At 34.5% G+C, this 21,858-nt stretch overlaps 1 protein-coding gene across 24 annotated transcripts in view; it reads right to left on the minus strand.

Moving 5' to 3' along the window:
- The window catches only part of DLGAP2 (DLG associated protein 2), a 450,475-nt gene that overhangs the window by 213,868 nt on the left and 214,749 nt on the right, over positions 1-21,858 (minus strand). For 23 of the 24 annotated variants that reach the window (XM_021551147.2, XM_021551145.2, XM_021551158.2 and 20 more), the window contains one exon: positions 21,639-21,671. The exons of the other annotated variant lie outside the window; for it this stretch is intronic. In XM_021551147.2, coding sequence (XP_021406822.2) covers positions 21,639-21,671 — 33 coding nt within the window. The remainder of the gene's footprint in view (positions 1-21,638; positions 21,672-21,858) is intronic. 24 annotated transcript variants of the gene reach the window in all.

The raw sequence follows: 21,858 nt of genomic DNA on the forward strand, positions 1-21,858 counted from the left end.
ACTGCATTAGTGCTCTTGTATTACAGAAAAGAGGAGAAAAAATATTGATAACCTCCCATATTGTGCAATATGAACCATTTGTGCAATATGGAGTTATTGAATTACACAGAATAGATCTGTTTATCCAATTCAAGCTTTGAACAATATATATATTTCAATTTAGAGAAAGGTAAAAGGACATGAAAACCAAGTTCAATAGAAAACACAAAATACATTGCAAATATACTTTATGAAGTGAAAAAAATCTCAACAGACCTACTCAGATTAAGATGTTTAGTTTCATTTAGCCAGAGTACAGAGAAAAAAAAAGTATCATATTTCTATGTTTTACCTAAAAAATCCACCACAGTTAAAATACCTCCATAAGTACCAATTTTGCCAAGTACATGAAATTATTCTATAGCTTACCACAGCATAAATACAGATGACAGTCCAAGTAAAAGGTAATTAGCATATCCAATGATCCATGAAACACATAGCTTTCAGCATAGAGTTTAATTACCAAAGTCTCACACTAGGCTGAATATTACGTTGAAATTTATGAGACAAATAAAGGATTATGATCCTGAATGGTACAAACATATTTTCTAGAGTACTCAGGTAGACTGAGGAACATAGAAGGTCTTCACAATTGTATAGAGCAAAGCAGTTCAATCATGTGTCCAGGCTGTAGAGTCAGAGGGCTTTCACTGTCACTAGCACTGCTAGTGCAGGAAGAGTTATTACCTAACAGAGAAATTAATATATACCAACTGACACAGCTAATCCAAACCACGCTGCAGATCCTGCCTAGCAGATTTTGAGTTTTACTCATCTTTAAAGTCACATCCAGAGAGAAGACATTAAAATGAAATAACCTTGACTGATCTCATGGAGTTAAAACCAACTACATTTATGATGGCATACATTTATGTAAATTATAGATTGTATACCAAGAAATTATTTCAGGAGATATTCTATTTACTTAGATCAATCTATTTTTTTTAGGTTCTTAAGAATGCAAATGGCTCCTGCTAATCCTTCTTGTAAAGCTAGTGTAATTTTTTTATTACTTTGAACAAACTTTCAACTGAATTTGTAAATGAAAAGAGAATGGACATGAGCAACTTGCTGAAATGAATTGCTGTGCTCATGTGATAAAACCTTTGTGAAAGTAAATATAATCTAGACTGATAGAGCAAACACACAGAAGCATATGAAATACTCTGTGATTTCAATAACTGAAATGCTTTTTGTTCTCTGAATTTGCTCCTGTAGTTTTGAATGTCAGAATCCACTGCTGTAGTGGAAATGGAAGCAGCGAGCATTTATACTGGGGAGAAGACTGTTTAAGTCTGAAATGGGCAGTGCAGCTCTTGCTTTTAAAATAAATTCTTCCAATTTCTCTAGAATTACTTTCATTAGTCCTTGTGCACAAATATCAAAATAATTAGAAAATATTTGAATAAAAAGTTGTTATTTTCTTTCAGGTCAAGAGCAAATCAAGACAAAGTTTTAGAATCTCAAAAGGAAAAGTATGTGCACTAGAAAGGTCAGAAATACTTCTAATGAAATTGTGCTCATTTACAACACAGCAAAACACAGAGTGTAAATAGTGTGGAATTGATGAAAAGTTGACCTTCCATGAGTCCACAATGTCTTCTACTACAAACAAGCCTCCCTTGTTTGATATAATCACAGTAGCTGGATTTCTATAGGTTATATTTCACCAGGAATATATTATACACTCCAACTTATAGGAAAGCAGAGCACTTCAGTCACTCATTTCAGAGGTGATTCTGCACCTCCATTCTGCTCTTGTGAAACCCCAGCTAGAGAACTGTACCAGCTCTGGGGGCCCCAAAAGGAGGACAAGGACCTGTTGGGATGAATCAGAGGGCTGGAGCAGGTCTGTGTGGAGAGCTGGGGCCGCTCAGCCTGGAGAACAACATGCTGCTGAGGGATCTAAGTGCAGCTGTACTACTGAAGGGACACACAGGGAAGAGGAACAGGGAGCTTTTACAAGGGCACGGAGATATAGGACAAGGGGGAATGGCTTAAAACTGAAATAGGGCAGGTTTAGATTAGATATGAAGAAAAAATTCTTCACTATGAGGGTGCTGAAGCAACAGAACAGTTACTCAGAGCAGTTATGGATGCTCCTTCCTTGAAATTGTTGAAGCCCAGGATGGATGGGGTTTTGAGCAACCTGGTCTTGTGGAAAAGGAGGTTGGAACTAAATGATCTTTAGGGTCCCTTCCAACCCAAACCATTCCAAAGTTCCATGAATATAAATAAAAGCATTACTAAATAAAAGACCACAAAAACCTTCTTAAAGGTTTCATAAAAAATAAGATCATGCTTCAATAAATAGAAGAAATATAACACTCCTGGAAAAAATAAATTGAACCAAGCTTGTAGAAGATAACTAAGTATATTGATCATGAATTAAAGTCTTCCTAAATTAACTAAAATTAACACCATTAAACACCTTTTAGCACTTCTTATTGGAGACCCTAAAGACTTCCATGGTGAAACAAAAATTAATAAAAATGTGTATTTGTGTAGTATAGCCTTTTTTCTCTCAACAAAGTATTATATCAGTTTTAACCACCTTTTTTCTGGGGATGAAATTACCATAAAAACAGAGAAAAAACCCAGAGATTTGTAATTTGAAGCGGAGAGAACAATACCTTGCATACTAACAACCAATAAAATATTTAAATGAAATGCTGATTAAAGAAAAAATTAAGTATTGTATTGAAATATTGACATATCTTTGGCAGATAACATTGGGAAAAGAAAGTTAAAAAGTAAGGGAAACCAAAACTAAAGATAGATTAACAAAAGAAATAAAAAATATTTAGCCAAAAAACCCTTTTGATTTGAAAATGCAAATGAATGAAATAAAATTTATAGCTAAAAAATCCTTTTGATTTGAAAACACAAATAAGAACTTCAGATGTTTCAAGGTCTTTGTTACATGTGTAATGCTTTTTGATAAATATCTTGTTTTAAATACCATAACACCCATGTGTTTTTTTATGACAATGGCAAAGCCAAAAGGGTATTTCTCAAAAGTGTTTCTGCAGGGACATAAATGTTTTAGAAATGTACAGTTTTAGGAGTGCACCAACCACAATATGCTTCAGGAAGAAAACTGAGCAGCTCTGCCATGTGTCTAGCAAACAACCATGCTCCAGGAGCAGCAGTGAACCAAATGCAGTTCCTCTGCTGTTCTTCTGCACTCCTCCAATGCACACTTTATCAAACCCAAACTGCTGATTTAAAGTTAAAGCATGCCTGTAAGTACTAACCCAACCCAACTAATTCTGCTTCCAAAACCAAGTGATGACTCTCTTCACCAGCAATGCATAAGCAAGAAATGTTTCCACCTCTCTAAGCACAAAAATTAGAGTTTTAGGAGTCCCTGTGTCTGCTCTAGAGGTAGACCTGGGTACTCAGACAGTATCACATCTTGACAGATTCCTGATCAAATGATTCAGGCCTTCTAAGAATGCATTTCAAAGAAAACTGGAGCAGTGAGGTGGGATTCATCTGGCCAAGAGCTGATATCTGCAGCATTCTGTGACATCTTCTTCTGTCACTGATTTTACAGTCAGAAAAGATTCATCTGGCATTATAGAAGCATTTAAAGAAAAGTCAGCTGAGCAGACTTGAGGCACAGTGTGGGAAGACAGTGAAAGAATGGCGAGGATGATTGCAAAGACACTCAAGTGACTTATAGATGGGGTGTTGAAAAACATGCATGTCACACTAATGACACTTTAGTCTTGTGTACTCGACAAGCAGGACATCTGTGTTTAGGTAACCTAGGCCTGTGATACTCCGAGGCACCCTGTCGAAGCTGCCTGAGACTCCTGCCCTGCAGTGGGAAAGTTCAAAGCCCCGTGGTTAAGTGACACCACAGTGCTCCTGTGAACCCCTGAAGCCACATGGAAACAGCAGCTCCAGCCACCCTCTGGCACGGAGCAAACTCCATCGTGCCTGTGTCCCTGCCCATGTGCCACTGCCCAGGGGCTGCTTGGGGCATCCCCCAGCTAGTGAGGCTAACAAAAATAAATTCACACTTTGCATTTCATCCGTGGCTTTGTGTTTGTTCCTGTGTCCTGTCTATCCCGAGACACTCCCACTGTTATTTCTCTTTGTGGCATGTAGTGGGAGGCCCGGTGAAGGATGTTAAGCTATGGCTAAAGGGAGTGAAAAGAGCAATTGCCACACCAAAAGCTGAACTCATGAGCAATACAGAGGAAAGGAGGAGTAAGAAAAGAGAAAGAGGTCGTAAGAGAATGGAGCAGGAAGAAAAGATGAGAATAAGCTTTGGAGAATAGAACAGAAAATAAAGAGAGGAGTAAGGAAAGAAAAAGAAGAGATGAATAACAAAGTCCTCTTGCTTAAAAAAAAAAACCCAAAACAAACAAACAAACAAAAAAACCCAAAAGAAAACAAAAAACCCCAAAATAATCCAAAAGGTTAATAAATTATATCTATTCAGGTTCTTTATTGTTTGAAGTATTTTTTAACAGTGCTACTGATATTCTCAGAACTAAGGAATAAAGCTGAGGCTCCTTATATGATAAATTCACAACATTTAATTTTTCTTCTCTTTTTTTTTCTTTTTTTTTTATAATTACTGTCTAACTTAGGAGGAATACTTTCCATTTCCTAATTCTTCCTATCCAAAACTACTTGGGTAACAGGAAAATACTGTGGTTTTTACAACCACAGTAAAGTAAAGGAATTAGTGTTCATATGATGAACTACACTCCTGACATTAACATAGTAATCCTAAAAGCTCCAGGAAAAAAAGAATACAGAAATTAACAATGACTTTAAGGTTGACCTTCCTAACCACTGTAGTTTATTTGTTCAGTAACTGAAATAAATTAAATTCCTCACTGTCTAAAGGTAAAAATAGAGGTTTGGTAGTTAAGGAAGGATTCAAACAAAGGGTGGTTTTGACAGAAAAGTTTTACATTGCTTGTTGTAATTGAAGAAGGAGGTTGTTCCAGGCTTATAGAGAAAGCAATGTGAAAATACTGCAGAAATTTAAGGTTCTGCAAGGTGGACAGTCAGTGGCGCCCAGAGTTCTGGATGGGTGCATTTTAATTAAATCAAAGTAAACAAGCCACAGCAGGGCCAAGAGTGAGTCAAGCTGCAGGCAAGCCTGATATACAAAATTTGAAGGTGAGTCTGAGGAAGTCTGAAGTTGCTGAAGGAGGAAAGATAACAAAGGGAGAAGCATGGGACAATTTGCCTGGGGGAGAAAGAAGGACAGTAACTGTATATGCAGGATGATGAATAGCCTACAGCAGAGAGAGATGCAGAGTGTACAGGCTGGAGCTGAGATGGAATTACTTGAGAGTGTGTGACTGACATGTATAACTCACCCCAGAGTTAGGAATGGTGCTCACTCTTTACTTGTTTTTCTAATCCTTATTTTTACCCCAGACATACATAACAAAATGCTCTTCTGAATTTTGAAGATTCATTTATGGGTCACTGGCCACATTTTGCATTTAAAGGAAGTTGGTCCATCTGTTTTTTAATACTGTTACTGGTTAAATATTGTGCAGCTGAGTAATCAACAGATATTCTTTCTTTTGAAAGAAACAACTTTAGGGTTAAATTTATATCGCTAGAGATTAGTAACATAAAAGTTCTTCAGCCTTGTTCCCCAGGAATTTTGCAGGCTGTGGACTTGCACTGCAGAGGACAACATGATGGAAGGGTTCAGAAAACATGCAAAATAGAAAACAAATTAAAAAACTTCATCCATAACTAACATTACTGAAGTGATTATCCTGGACAGTGCCACTTCCAGTGCACTTGTTTTCCCACATTTTTTTTCCTCAGACTGAACAATAAATAAAAAAACTTGCTGAAAAATCTAGGCTAAAATAGCACTTGTGAGCAAGTGGTTGGACAGCTTGTAAAAATACTTTTCTCCAGATATTTCACCCTGTTTTTACAGGAAAAAAGTAAGTACACAGCTCAAATATTCAAGTGATCTAGTAGGTACAATTGTAGCATTGTTTTTATCTAAAATGAGAATATAAGTTTTTATATTAATACTATTAAATCTAAGGTCATTTACCTTATGACTCCTTACATCTATGTACCCTGATTCACAGTGAAAATCATAGACACAGCTGTGAGCAGGGAAAATTTTGCTTTATGTATAGAAAGGAGTTTTTTTATCAATCACTAGAATATTCCCAGAATGGCAGGTTTCAAGACATAGTTAATTCAATTAATTGTCAAATGCTTTTAGAATTTAGTTACATAGAAGCATTTTGCAGGTCATTAACTGCTTATATTTCTTACCAAAGGGATGCTACATTAAATAGTAAATAAATTATATTAAACATAATGAGCTCAAAACTGATTAAAATTATAAAAGACCTCACTTTGAATGCATATACATTTTTGCCTGAATGTCTTTTGCAAGAAAAACAGCCTTGTGTTGCTTTTGTGTCAGCAGAGACACCTGACAGGAGACTTTGTTCAACAGCAAATTAAACTTCATTCTGTGTTTACAAGGGATGAGTTAATGCTGGAGGTATTATGGGATACCTGTATATCAAAAATGCACTAGTTTGATAAAATAGACATAAGCATCTTGACTGTCAGTTAAAAACAGCAGCAATGTTCTCAAGGAAAGTTGGCTTTTAAAACATGGGTTTGCATACAGAAAGTATTCATAAACAGGTCCAAATTCAGATATTTCAGGGTTTTATCATTTTAAGTCATTCTTAATTTCAGCTTTGTATTTTTGGTAACATAATTATGCAAGTACAGCACAGTAGAAATGCTTGTACTCATCCTTGAAATTCTTAATATATAGCCCTTAAATCATTTTTTTTTCCCCATTCCATACAAGATTCCTTCACTGTAGTTTTTAGATTTACATTCTTGACAATTAGGGCTGACTTGATATTTAAGAACCAGCTGATGCTGTTTTCAATGGGAATTCAATGGTAGGTGGGGCAGCCCTATTGATCCACGTAACAAATAATTGCTCTTTTTTTCACAGCTGTCAAAAAATATACCTAATTGAACAAAAAATGTCAGCACAGGCTTAAGCTGGTTATTGGTAAAATATAATGAAATATTTAAACTTGACTGCTTAAGACAAAGCATGTGCTCTATTGACCAGCTAAGCATTCAGCTAAACAAATAATGTATTAAGCTTTCTTAGGTTGCTGATTGACCAGCAATTTCACAGCTGAATTTTATATTTAAAAGTGCATATATTGTTCTTGGTCCAAGGCCTGGCAGCTGTGTACATCAGAATGTCTCTTGAGATCCTGTGGAAGATTTCTGTCATTGCCCTTATGGCCCAGTAGGTCAACAGAAAAATGTACAAGTGTCTTGTGATAATGACCCTTTATCTCACTCACAAGCCTAACTTCTATATAATGCTGCATTGGCAATATTTTTTAGCTCCCATAGCACTTCTTCCTTCTACCCTGTTTCCTTTTTGTTTCTATTTTTTTCTTTTTTTAATAACTTCTCCAGTTCTGAATTTCCTCCAAGAACAGATTATTTCACCTTCTTCTGGTAATGGTGGCAGCATGTAACTTGCTCAGCCTCAGCTACTGAAATATGTATCTGAGAGTCTGAGGCTTTTACACATTCCAGACACAAAGCACAGCAGCTACAATTCTAAGAGAGATCTTCTTTCCATCTTCACAGCATTTCTGTGCTTTGGGAACAGCCAAAGCTCTGACATGCCTGAATTCTGTAAGACTGAAAGGCTCCAGTCTCACCAGAGCTTTAGCTGGGATGCCTCAGCTGATCAAACAATTGCCATCTTTTTGCAGACCTTCTGAGAGCTGCAGCAGTTTTCATTGCTCATCACACAACCTCCAAGGCAATTCTATTGATCATCCTTACTAGCACACACTTGTGCTGTGTTACAAGTGCAGTCCATGGACATTTAGGGACAAGTGGCAGTGGAAGAAGAGAATTATTTGAAGGACTTTTGAAAATATTTTATACTTTTCTATAAAAGAAATAGGAACTATGTATTGGTTTTAATTTATTAGTACTCAGGGTGCAAGTTGCCTCTCTGACTACCCATTCAGCTATATTATATGTCAAATAGGCGTATCTGGAAAAAAAAGTTAGTAATCAAAACAGTCAAAAGTGGTAGCATTTAACTGTTTGATTTATATTTTTGCAAAGACTACTTGATTGAAGTAAGAAAAGATAAAGGCAATCACAGTGGGGAGAGAGGGAAATAATTTGTAGATCAGTTACCAGTCTTGTCTTGTGCATCAGTTTGAGAAACAAGACAAAAGACAGAATGGATTTGGATATCAAGCTTACCTAAGAAACTGAGATATTCTGTTTCAGGAGTATGTTTAATTCCTACTATAAGCTTAATTACAAACTTTATTTCTTTGCATTAACACCTTTTATTTATCTCATTGAAAATGAAACTGGAAGACAACCCTCTCACTAAAGCTTTGATATGTACTCAGAGCAGCCCTTGAGCTTGCCTTTGTTACTTGATGTAAACAATCAAGGCTGTCTCCCTGCTCAGTGAAGTAAAATGGCAAGAGATACAAACGGACATGAGGGTAAACAAAACATGATGATAAACAGAACATTACTTCATCTTTTTATTTCTGAAATAAAACAAAAATATAAAAATCACACATTAAGTGGTCAGACTTGGATTATTGAGTCTTTGAGGAAGGTGCTTGTTTTACACTCAGTTTGTAATCAGTCCCTGGGAGCTGATAAAGGTAGGCTCAAACAAGGTCAGTGAAGTTGCTGTCCAGGAGTCAGCAATCCCCTTGTTTTATCAAGGGCTGTAAGCTCAAGCACTTCAATGAATCCAAAACAGACAGGATGATGTCAGCATCCTAAACATGACCAAGAAACCTACTGGCAGCAAGCATAGCAAGCTTCTCCTTTTAGTGTTCCAAATAATTTTCAGTAAAATTAATGTTGCTAAAAGTGAGATTTTAAGCCTAGTAATCCATGGTCTCTCCAAAATGTGGTGTTACTACAAATACCTCTTAAACATGTTAGAATATATGCTTAGAGGCCATGCTTTAGATCTGATTATCCAAATTAACATCTCTCAAACTGTAAAATGTAAACCATAGGAAATACCAAGCATATTGAAGTTATATAAATGGGACTATTCACTGAACACAGCTGTTGTCTCCATGCACGTCTTTGGTTTCATTTTTATTCCTTAAAAATAGAACCAGAATAGGGCACTAAATTTTGCTTTTGGTTAATGTGTTTGTCTATTTCTCTTGTACCATTATGGATAAACAGACATCTACTCTTTCAAAGAAAGAATGATTGCATAGGCCATTGGAGATCTGTTCTATATTAGACTTTAATCCAGACCAGAGCATTCATCTGGAAAACAGACTCAGTGTTCCTGTTCTGAACTAAGAGGAACAGGGACTGAAGGATCTCTCACATCTGAAGGAGAGCTTGTCAATCAGCTGTGGAGTATATTTATTTTATAAAACATTAGTAAGCATGTTGTCATCTTACTCCCTGCATTTCCAAGGTATGTTTTCTTTACAACAGATCTGACCTTTTCTTCAAAAGTGAACCTCAACCTAAAGTTTTAGGTCACTCATTTAAAGTTAATATTCATTATAGTCACATCTTCTGTATCAATGTTATTCCACCAGAAATTAGAGCCAGAAAAAAGCTTTCCAGAAGTTCAGTATAGCTAGGGTGCTTAATTCACCACTGTATGAGCAATTACCTCTTTGATAAATTATGCAGCATTTTGTCTCTGTTCAAACAAGAAACAAAATTCTCTACTGTGCATATTTTATTAGATGGAGTATGATACATGATGCTACAAGGAAACAGAAAGAGGAATGGAGGGAGTTATGGCACCAAATTCAGGGTGAGACAGATGAGACGTTTACCACAGGGTGAAAAATGTTCCATAAGGAATTGGTGAGTTGAAGAGAACATCAAAGCTGTGAATATTTACAATACATTTATCTCCATCTAAGCCAGTCAGAGAGAAAGGCTCTGATATTTTTGGAATTGCCCTGATGTGTTCCCACAATTTAGTTTGAAAACAATTATCATTAATTTCTAAAAATTTTCTTAAAATGTTGCTTCTCTTAAATAGTGTTGCTCTTGCTTCATAAATTACCTTTGTCTTCACTGTACATTTCATCACTTTTTAGATCATACAGCTTATTAAGAAGTTCTCTGTGGACTCAACCAAAACATACTAGATGTTACCTGAAATTTAAACTTTAGTAAACAACCAATCTCTACAAAACAGGCATAAACATTCTGACCATAGTTTATGCCTTATGTATTTACTATACTGAAAACAGAGAGATTCAGATTAGATATTAGGAAAAAATTCTGCATTATGCGGGTGGTGAGGCATTGGAACCAGTTGCCCAGAGCAGCTGTGGATGATCCTTCCCTGAAAGAGACGAGGCTCAGAGCAACCTGGTCTAGCGTAAGGTGTCCCTGCCCATGGCGGGAGCGTTGGAGCTGGATGGTCTAAAGGTCCCTTCCCTTCCAACCCAAACCATTCTGTGATTCCATTTAAAACCAGCTGTGTTAGGTTCTGCCTCCGAGCCTTCCATTGCTGTGGTCACTTGGATCCCTACTGAATGGCACAGCATTTTGTGATGTGATCACAGCTGATTCAGGACAGGTTAAACTGGGACACTGTTCTCTCACTATAAAATTGTGCTATTCACTACTATAGGTTTTAAACCTTAAAAGTAATCCAAATGTTAATTTGTTGTTTTTTCCCTAATCCTCAGAAATGTTCATAATTCAGAGAAAATAGCTTCTGAAAAAAAAAAAAAAAAAAAAAAAAGATACACTGAAAACTATATAGAGTGACTGTATATATATTTTTAAATTTAGCTATAATAACATATAATAGCATATTATGTAATATGAGCTAGTATTTTAAACATATATTTGTAGCAGTATTCTAGAATACAATATGGGACATTCTTTTTAATTGCAAGTAATGAATTTGTATCTCCAGAGTTGGTTGTTAATGTAATTCATCAGATGTTAATGAGTAATTTTATTTTTCAGTTGTGAGGGTAACATAAGTTTGCTACAGAATGCTAGTTGTTTAGAACCAAGTAGTAATTGTACTTTTACTGCAAGATCTTGTAATCAGTCAGCAGGGATAGTAGGCAACTACACAGTCAGCTAGGGCTGTATTTTGTTTCTGCTTCTGTCAATGTTCTACTTTGGATTCTCCTCCAACTCTTCCTGTTATCTCCATCATTCTTGAAGACAGTAACAAATTGCCTATTTCTTTCCGCTGTGAGTTGGAATGATTGATTTGTCAATGTCTATTTAAAATATATTGTACAAGTCTTCATATGTCTTCATATTCAGAGGCTGATTTTTCTAAAAGATAATGTTAGGAATAGAGCACAGATGCAGGAACAAAGTATTTAATCTCATCTGTCTTAAAGAAAAAAACTTAGTGCAAAATTTCCTTAACTGTTCCATTTCAAACACATTAATAATTTCAGTTTGTGTTGACTACTCAGTCAGATACATCAAGTCATGAGCTTTCTCTGTTGAAATAATTGTGGCAGAAAGGTCCTATGTGGTTTAGCATAGCAGGGTACAAATGTTTTCCACAGACATATTAAAATGTTAAAATGGAGCCAAATTCACTGTAGATTTTTAAACCACCATCCTTTAGAGGCTGTGACATTAGAAAAAAAATCCTGCATCAATGGAATAGAGCAAGAATTCCAGTTACAAAATTGGTCTTTGTCCCTCTTCTATTACATCTTCTATAATATCCACAGCTGATCTAGATGATGCTTCTGTATTTGGTTTTCTCAGTAAGACAAATGGATGTGTTTAATATCCTTCTATGGTCTCTCTCATGTCACAAAATGATTCCTGAATTAGATATTGATTGCTGCAAAGAGTTTCTCATGGCAGAGACAGTAATATGTTCTTTTATAAGAGTTCTTTTACAACGTGAAGTAAATCATTCTAAAAAACCATATTCCAAGCTGAGTTTAAATTCTCAGGAACTGGCTAGCTAGAAAATATAACACATACATAAACCTTATGGTATCAAGAATCATATTTTGCTTACAGAAGAAGAGGCCACAATTTGAACTGCATGGACTTTTCTTGATGATAAAGTGTCCAGTCTGCTAGCACAGACCAAATAGAGAAGATTATTTTTGGCTTGTCTTCAGGAATATCCTCCAGATCCTCCCTGTTGCTTCTGTGGTACAAGGCAAATATTGCAGTGACTTAATAAGGTGCTTCACCACAAGAAAAGTGAAAATCATTATGTCTAGCACAAAACTATTTTTAACGTTGCTTATACACAGTAAATACAAAGGAAAACAAAGGAAGACAGAAACCACTCACATGTTCTTCACCAGTAAGGGAAATAATTTTCTTCTATATCTATATGATGAACTGAAGATTACTGAGGAAAAGGCAAAAATAAAATATCCACTGTGCCATCCATGGCACTAACTTAAAGTCTTATTTCAGTTCACAAAATCTATGACTTACAATAATCTACAAGAGGAATGTTGTCCCATCACTAGTTTTGAAAGCTCTTGGTAAGGAACAGAGACTGTTGAGATGGAATTATCTTGAAAGTTTCTTTTCAGAATGGAGTCTGATTTGCAAACACAGACATTCAGTTCTTAAGAAGGACACTGTTATTATATACTTGACAAACAAAAAATTTAATGGCATAATGAAAATTCAACACAAGCTAAAAACCCCCAAGAGATTGCTATCTCTGCATACACTGAAAGATAAATTATTTCCATAATTTAATAATTTTAGTTTTAATAATTAATCTGTCTCATAAGGAATGCTGATAATGGACATTAGTGTAACCAAGTTCAACATTCAAAGTTTCTAATTAAACAATGAGTCCATGCTAAACAGTGAACAGAATTATTATCATTTCCTTCCACATAACTTGTTGGACCATGTACAAAGCCCTATATCTGACAGAATACATTTATCCCATTATCTTTTCATGGCCTATGTTAAACAAAACAAATAAAAAGTGAACCATGACCTTTGTGAAGTATTAATGTAAGGGTTTATTCATTTTTGCTAAGCATGCTGAGGCTTTCACTGGTAGTTCATTTGTACCACTGAGAAAAATAAGCTATGAGGAGAGAAGAAACTCACCCAAGTTTCTGCTATATTGTGCGGGATCAAAATGTGTAAAACCAGCTCTGGGGTAGGAACTGTACTGCATGTACAGAGGGACGTGCTGCCCCTTGATGCATCTGGAAATGCATTTTTTCCAGTAACTGGAACAATACTATGTTAAGATTTTTCTGAAATATTTTTCAGAGACCAGTACTGAGAATCTTGTTTAACTTTCATCTGCACATGCTAATTGTTATTAACACAGTTGCTACCATCATATTTTTAATTTTAATGAACAGTCAGTTAGCAGAAAAAAAAAATATTTCCAACCACATCCTGAAAGCAATTTCTTTCTCACATATTATAAGAGAAAAACGTTTCCATTACTATTTTATAAGGTGTGAGAGGATTCTAGTGACTATAATTGTGATGAAAGCTTGTGGAAAATAATCAGCAGGTACAGAAGACTAAATCAATCTGCTTGAAGTTCTTTGTTGTGAAAGTCCTAGTTCTTTTTCTACATAATATTTCCACTAATATCAGTTGTAGCTCTGCACTAAGTAAGAGCTCAGGATTTTCATACATTGTTGAGATGAATGTTGCCAGACATTATCTAAGATTTATGCAAATATACACTTTAGGAGAAACTAGAATTCTTTCTGCATGGAAATCTCTGTTAAATTAATGCAGGCTTGTCTTCAAAATCGTGCTCCTTTTGCCACCACACTATTTCTTAACCTTTTCAGATTAATGATCTCAAATCAAAGTAAGAATCATTCATGACTTGCTCAGTCAGAATGAAACGTGTATATGTGTGCAATAATAATAATGTAATTTATTTGTGCATAGGTTTCAGAAGATGGATTTGAAATATTCAGTCTTTAAGGTCGCAGTATGTGGTGATAGGAATGGAGTTTTTCTCTGCTTTCTGTTACATTTGTGCTTCTCAAATTTTACAATTGCAGATTTTTTTTAAGACTGTACCTCTACCCAGGAGAATTAAACACTGATTGAGAAACAATAACTTAATCTTGCATGCAGAAGATCCAGTGGCACTTAGAGCATTTTGCATCTCACTCATGTTCAACTTTACATTTAGAATTAACCTCAGCTTTTCCTAGAAAAGGACAAAGATACCTACAACTCCCTAGTAGCACAAGGTTCCTGTTAGATATAAAAATGAAGCTGAGGCAGGCCTAGGTTTCCTTTTAAGCAGGTGTCTGCAGAGGCCAGGATGACCATCTGAGCCTTCCCTGAGCTTGGGACTAAAGGACAGGTCCAAGGAGTGCTATGGTGAAAATCAAATCAAATTTTCAAACTCTTCACCCTAATCTACATACTGCAGAACAACAACAACAAAACCCCTGACCCAGAATACCAGCTATTTCAGCTTTACTGGGTCAAATCCATAGTAAATTAAATAAGGAATGAATGTTGAAATGTGCCATCTTAAAAAAAATAATAAATCTCTATATTTATGTAGAAACCCACCATGGTTCTTATCCTACAAAGATGCAGAAGTATGTTTCTAAAACATAAAGCATGGTAGAAGCTGTAGGCAATATTCTGTAGACATTACTATTCAATAGAAAGAGTTCTAGGTATACATAAAAAGTTTACATTTGAATTACAGAGCATGGAAATTAGAAGCTAAAGCAAAGCACGGAGAAAAAAAAAGCTCACAAAAAGCACACAAAAGCTCACACTATAAAAGTTTCCATGTATAAGACATCTAAAACAACATCTTTAAGAGGAAGGCCCTTTTGCAGAAATTCACATTCAGCAGACAAATCTGACATATAAGAACAACTACTCAAAAGAGGACATTCCATGTAATATGAAAAGGTGTTAAACAGCAAAAGAAGAAAAATGGAAGCAAAAAGGTTAATTCAAAATATCAGCATCTTCTAGGCTCCACTGACCTTACTCACACTGGCCTCCTCTCTAGCAAACACTGCAGTCTTGAGACAATTTATTCCTCTACAGGACTAAATTACATTTGCAACTTTATCCACTGTTGGCAGAGGAAATATTCTCATTTCTAATGCTGCATAAAGCCTTAAGTGTGTGCTGACTATAACCTTTGAGGCTATAGCAACTTTCCTCCCCTCATCCCCAGAAATCTAATCAGCTTTTCACTTATTCAGTCACATTGGAGCAAAAGAGATAAGATGGTCCTTGTCTTTGGGTTTGTTTGTTTGCTTAATCACAACAATGTGAAACGAATGTGCATTTGGGATTACATCCTATTTATCTAAATTAAATCAGTTTTTTTTCTTTTTTTTGGTTTGCAAAACTCAGGGGAATGGATCAGTAGATGAAAAAAAACAAGAATAACATTGTAGTTTTGAGTACAGCTGTTTACTGTATATATGAGAAGCAAAAAAAGCTGAAGAATTAATTTCATTTATTCCAAATATAAATTAAGTGAAGGCCTGACACAAGCTTTATTAAAGAAAATAATTTATTTTCTTAAAATAAAATGAGATTAGTTTCTTCAAATATTTCTATCTTAAGTAACAAGATAGACTATAAAAGAACCAATATTAGTATCACCATATCTCACACTCAGTTTACATAGGACCTAGGCTTTTGAAAATACCATTCTCTATTTTAATTCAACTAGAAAAAATGGGCATACTTTTACAGTTATAGACAAAATTATTAATTCTAATAATGTAATATATAACTTTTTAAACTATATAAATATGAAGGTTCAAAATTGAATCTTCAAATATTTCAAGTATAACCAGAAACTGAGAACTTTATCAGCAGCTAAATCTTTAGCAGACATACTATAGACAACTTTTTCTGTCTGCCTAAATGCAGGTAGCATGAAAATGCAACAGCAACCGGTAGTTCAACATTGTTTGAAGAAAAAATACTATAACTCCTTCCTAAAAATCATGATTCACATCATAATTTCACTTTATATAAAACCCAGCACAGTTCAAGAATAATGCTCACTGTGACTATACTCTAACGTGATATCCTAAAGAGATTAACTAGTAGAATCTCCCATATTAGCCCAGTGAGAAAGAGATTAAAAAAATATTTAGGTTCCTATAATCTCCAAATTCTGCAGATTATTTTTAAAAATGTGTAGTGTAACTAACTTGCCTGTTTTTGTAAAAAAATTTCAATATTTACACACTACCCCACTACCCAATGGAGTACAACAGCAATACAATTCTGTGAAACTTGAAAAAATTTCTATAAAAATGGCAAATCAAATCACTTTGAGAGTAGTAACTAAATTGTTAAAAAGTGTTTATTAACAATACTTGGATCAGGAAGAAATTTCATACCAGTAATTTTATTAATCATAATCATCCAGGCACATAAATGTGCCTGTTCATGAAGAACAAGGTGTTGATGTACAAATAGGTTAAAGTAGAATGACTAAAGATCTTGATCTTACATTTTCATAAAATTTTTCATATATGACTGAATAAACTCCCAATTATCTCAATCACTTCAGGTAATAATTATGAATTATTATGTTCATAGCAGGAACCATAATCTATTTAAGTATTTCATGGCACATATAAAGAACAAGAAACCTTCTCACGCGAAGAAACAATTGTGATTTTTTTTTATAAATAGCAGGAAAAGAAGAAATATTAACATTAGGCAAAGTATATTTTATTATTCCTTAAAAAGTTAGGATTATGTGTTGTCAAATTTATTTTTCTTCCTCAGACAACTTGTATTTTATTGCTGGCAATTGTTGGTCTAGTAAATACAACAGGAGTATAAAAAGTTAAGACTACAGGACTCTTGAAAGTCACTGCTAGTAGTGGCAAAACTGTCAGCTCTCAGTGTAGATTACTAAATATTGAGATTAACAAAATTAAGATTAAGGAAATTCTCTGGAGTTATTAATATGCCTGTAATAGTTTTCCATGAGATACCAAGGGAAATGTTTATATGCAGAGCCAGAACTACACAGATGGAACACCATCAATATTAAGACATATTGCCAAGTTTAGGGTATTTTTTTGAAGTACCTACTCTCCAGATTCTTTATTTATTTTTAGAAGAACACCAAAACCAAAACCAAACAAAAAGTTCCAATTTAACAAAATAAAACAGAGCAACAAAACAGAGCAAAAATCCAGATCTATTTCCCCCCAAACTCCAACACACTAGCATTAACCAGAGCATAAAAGGCAACAAAAGGAAATAGCACCTGAAATAAATACATCTTTCTAACACTGACATAACTGAAAAATACTTTTTTTTCACCAAGGAATATTGAGTTTTTTGTTTCTACTGTCAACTATTTATTTACATTTCTTATATTTCCCAAGTTATACTAAATATTTTTAGCATCTTGTGAGCAAATAAAATTAAACAGTATAATTTGGTTTTATTTCAGAACATTCAAAACTTTTTTACTAAATAAAAATAGAATAAAAATAAATTAAATTAATCTTTCACTATTAATAATTTTAAAAATAACCCTATAAGTAATTGATATAAACTTCTGTAAGGGCAAATCTGTGACATATGCTAGCATTTTTGTAGCTGCTAGAAATTTTGCACAAACTTATTTTTTCTCAGAGGAAGACAAAATTATGTGAGCTTCAGATCTCGAAATTGAAATCAACTGTAAAAAAAAAAATCTTAATTTCTGACAATTGGATTTATTATCAGAAAAAATGTAATTGTGAGAAGTTTCTGAATCTTTTGACACTTGGAGTCATTCAATATCTATGCCTTGGCTGTATGAACTATTAACTGTTTAACTTAACAGAGGAACAAGTTTAGGAAAAAATCCAATGTGCAATGTGAGATACATTAAGAAATAGGTCTCCTCTAAGTTCTCCTTTTGCACAGAATATTTATTTTATTAATTAAAAGACTCACTCCAAAGTTTTCTACCACAAACCCAGCAAGCCAGGTCTTGTGCAGGTACTGGTAAAAATAATGGGCGAACTTAATTCAAACTGTAGGTGTATACCATAGCCCAAAAGAGAGCTGAGACATTGAGGAAGAATCTGAACTACCTGGACAAATTATAGAAAGATTAAGACACTACTGGAGTTATGAAAGATATTAAAAATGCCTGGAAGAAAAGCTTTCATTTGCATAGGCTTTGAGAAGAAAGAATGGTCTACTGAAACCTTAGCTGCCACCCAAAGTAATTGTTTTCTGCTTTGATAATATAGAAAATTACATTTGGTAATATCGTCCTCTCAAAACCTTCTGTGAATATTTAGAAAGGACAGAAATATCTGCTAGAGTATTTATGAGGAAAACTTCCTGAAACCTCTCATGACTAGAGCAGTGTGTGTAACAGGACTTCAGCTGTCACAAAGACTGAGCTAGACGTGTCTATAACATGCCATCTTCACTTTAAATCTGAGCAGGAATATAGCAAAGAACAACCCAGCAATGTTTACCATGACAACATAATCTGTCAACTGCAGATCACTTGCCCAAATGTAGCTGTTGTCACCTCTCTGAAAACACGCCATTGTTGCTCTTGCATTTCCAGAAGATGTATCTGCTTGAAGTAGCCATGCTAGTGAGATTCTGCAACTTTAGCTTCCTCCCAGTATAAAAAAAACCTGATGCTCTTCAAATATCACACACTGGTAGGCTGCAGCACAGAGCAAACCTGTGATTTTTGAAACAGAACACACAAGTCTTTGCTGCTCACACTAAAGACTTATTCTCAGAGACCTCAGTTTTGTTTAACTCATTCTCTTTAGATAGGATGCAAAGGAGGACACGTGACACATTTAACTGCAGAACCACAAGTTCCCAGGCAAAACATTGATGTGAGGAATCTGTACTCTCATAATTTATATCTCACTTCCATATCTGATATATGCACACAACGTTGTTTCACACCTGTACAACAATGTCTATGCAGATAAATGCACTCACTTGCTGCAGTGCAGCACTAACTGCTAAAACCTTGGCAAAGGGCCCCCAGCAAAGAGCCCTGTTTTACACAGTCATTTTTATGATACTTAGATAATCTAGGACAAAACTGCTGGTTTTGAAAGGGGAGTAATGGTTAGAGAAAGGATGAATCATAATGAGAAGTAAGACTATTGTTCACCAACTTGGCAATCAGAATTTGAGGTGTACAAAATGCTTCCATTCCGTCGTCTCTGTAACAGAAGGCCAAACATGACAGAACACACCTAGCTGCCTGCAGGTCTGTCAAGAAATGGCATAAACAGCTTCCAAGGAACCCAGAAAACATAAGATGTGAAAGATCTTGTGAAGATGTTGTCTTCCTCTCACACAAGCCTGGGAGATTTCCCCACATCTACTATTTCTCAGATGAATCTCTGCTTAACATTTTGGAAACTAGAATAGGAGCACTACACTGAGGCATGTCTGTCCTATAATTCTGCAAATTCACCTTGATATACTAAACTACTTTAAGGCACTTGGTAAACTTTATTTTTTTTCTTTTATCTGAAAAGGAGGAAGAAAAAAGGAACTTGAATGCAAACAGTAACTAACTGATACTCACTGAATTATCCTCTAATTAAAAAAAAACAAAAACCTACAAGCCACAAATATCACAAATTACTGAAGAAGTCTACAAAGACAGAAATTACACTTAGAACACTGCAAAAACTTGATTTTTTAGTTCATACCTCTCTTAGTGTACTACAGAACCATAGCAAAATTTAGAACATTGCATAGAAAAAGGATCTTTTTGAGGATTTTTGTTCTTTGTTTTGGTTTATACAACAGAGATAGGAAGTTTCTCTTAGAATTGCCTTCCAAAAACTAAAGTCATATCCCCATAGTCACTGATTATTCATTACAAAATTATGTATCAAATTCTGTGAATGATCTGTGAATGATGTTAGATAAGAATGTGTGCTAATCTGATAAGGGAAAAACTTAAGATTCTAAGTCTTGTCACTTATCGAAGGTGACAGTTATATTAATATTTTTTAAATTGAGGCAGAGAATTAATAATTAGCATTCCACTAACACTGTGTTTTAGAGGAGACACTGGTGATCCAGGAGATATTCACTCCTGGGAAAGTTAATTTCTGTATAGCTAAATGTTATTTTCTTGAAGCCTGTTCCCACAGTTAATAAACATAGTTCTCTTTTGAATGTGGGATTTTAGACATATAAACATTTAAAAAGCATTAGCCTTTTTTTTTAATTCTCTTTTTACAAAGTCCATATATATTTATTAATATTTACAAAGCTGAAGATGTATGAAAGAGCAGTAATGAAAAAAAAGGAAAACTATTGTTACAAAGCAGACACAGCATATAATAAAACAGAACTAATCCAATGCATAACTTTAAAGTTGGCCAGCTTTATCAGGAGAGAAATATCTCGTGAAAGGCAAACAAACACCAATCTCATTTTCTCTTTTCATACATGTATCTGTATTATTATAAATTTATCAAATAAAGGACAAAGAAAATTTAAAAATCAACAATTGACTGTTTACTAAAGGAATGGAGTCAAAACAAATTTCTAAAAGAATTATTTTTCAGTAGATAAAAAAAGAGAAAGAGATAATTATTATTTAATTTACTGAGTTATTTCACTAGGTGCAAGGTCTCAAAGCATTCTACTTCCAGGCTTCATATCCTAATAACTTGTCTCTACTAAATGTATAAAACATTAGAAGCTGAAACTTTTTTATCAGCAACTATTCAAGACATAAAGCTGAATGTCTTTGTGAAAAGCCTAGAATATACAATTTTATTTTTAAGTTCATATACTTTGCTCCAGCATTTACACTATTCTGAACTCTGCTCCTTAGAAAGACTCCAGGTGGTTGATTTCAAATTAAGTCAACCTTTTAACATTTTCTTTATAAGAGCACCAATGACAGTAAATAAATAAGTTAGAGATATTTTCTTCAATAATGGCATATGCTAAAAACCATATTCTGGTTGCCTGAGCATTCATTTAAGTAAAATGTGTGTCTCATCTTGGTATTCAATTAGTCACTTGGAAAAAACCCTAACAAAACAAACCAACAAACATTGCCATGTGGGCACATGTTTGAACTACATAGGTTTCTGCTTAATTATCTTTGTTTCAGAAGCAGTATTTATTCACTTTCTCTGCTAAAATGTGTTAGCCTCTCTGTAAATGTAATACCCAATCTAACATCTAAGAATATTTTTCATTTCCCTTTTATGTCCAATCTCTAAGTTTTCCATTCTCAAATTGATATCCTTAAATGTCTCTTTACACTCTCACTTACAGACAAATTAGTTTGAAAAACACAAAAAAGAACAATAAAAGTAAATATTTTAATTTTTGTTCGAATGGAATATTTGTCCTTTAAGTTATTTCCTGCCTGGAGGATGTGCTCAGCTTAATTAAAATAATTTTTTTGTATCTAAAAATGGGTAGAATGTCTTTCATTGGTTTCCACCATCTATGTACTATTTCCGATCTATTGTACATGAGTATTGTTAAAGTGAATTGTTCACCTCTAGCTACTTTGAAAAATATTAGTAGGAAAACACACTCACCTTCAGGCTCCCCACAGAGTGTACACTGTGACTCTGCAAAGAAAAAGAGAAAATTATAATTTCTTTATTTTAAGATGTCATAATTATATCCACATATAACAAAACTAAGATAACTCAATGTTAGTACAAAAAAAGATGCAGTTCTATTTCCAGCACCCATTTCTTAAAAGGTGCAAAATAATTAAAAAAAAAAAAAAAGGATTTCTGCAGGAAGAATTTC

This window comes from Lonchura striata, chromosome 3 (genome assembly GCF_046129695.1).
Source record: "Lonchura striata isolate bLonStr1 chromosome 3, bLonStr1.mat, whole genome shotgun sequence".
In the NCBI taxonomy this organism is placed as follows: Eukaryota; Metazoa; Chordata; class Aves; order Passeriformes; family Estrildidae; genus Lonchura; species Lonchura striata.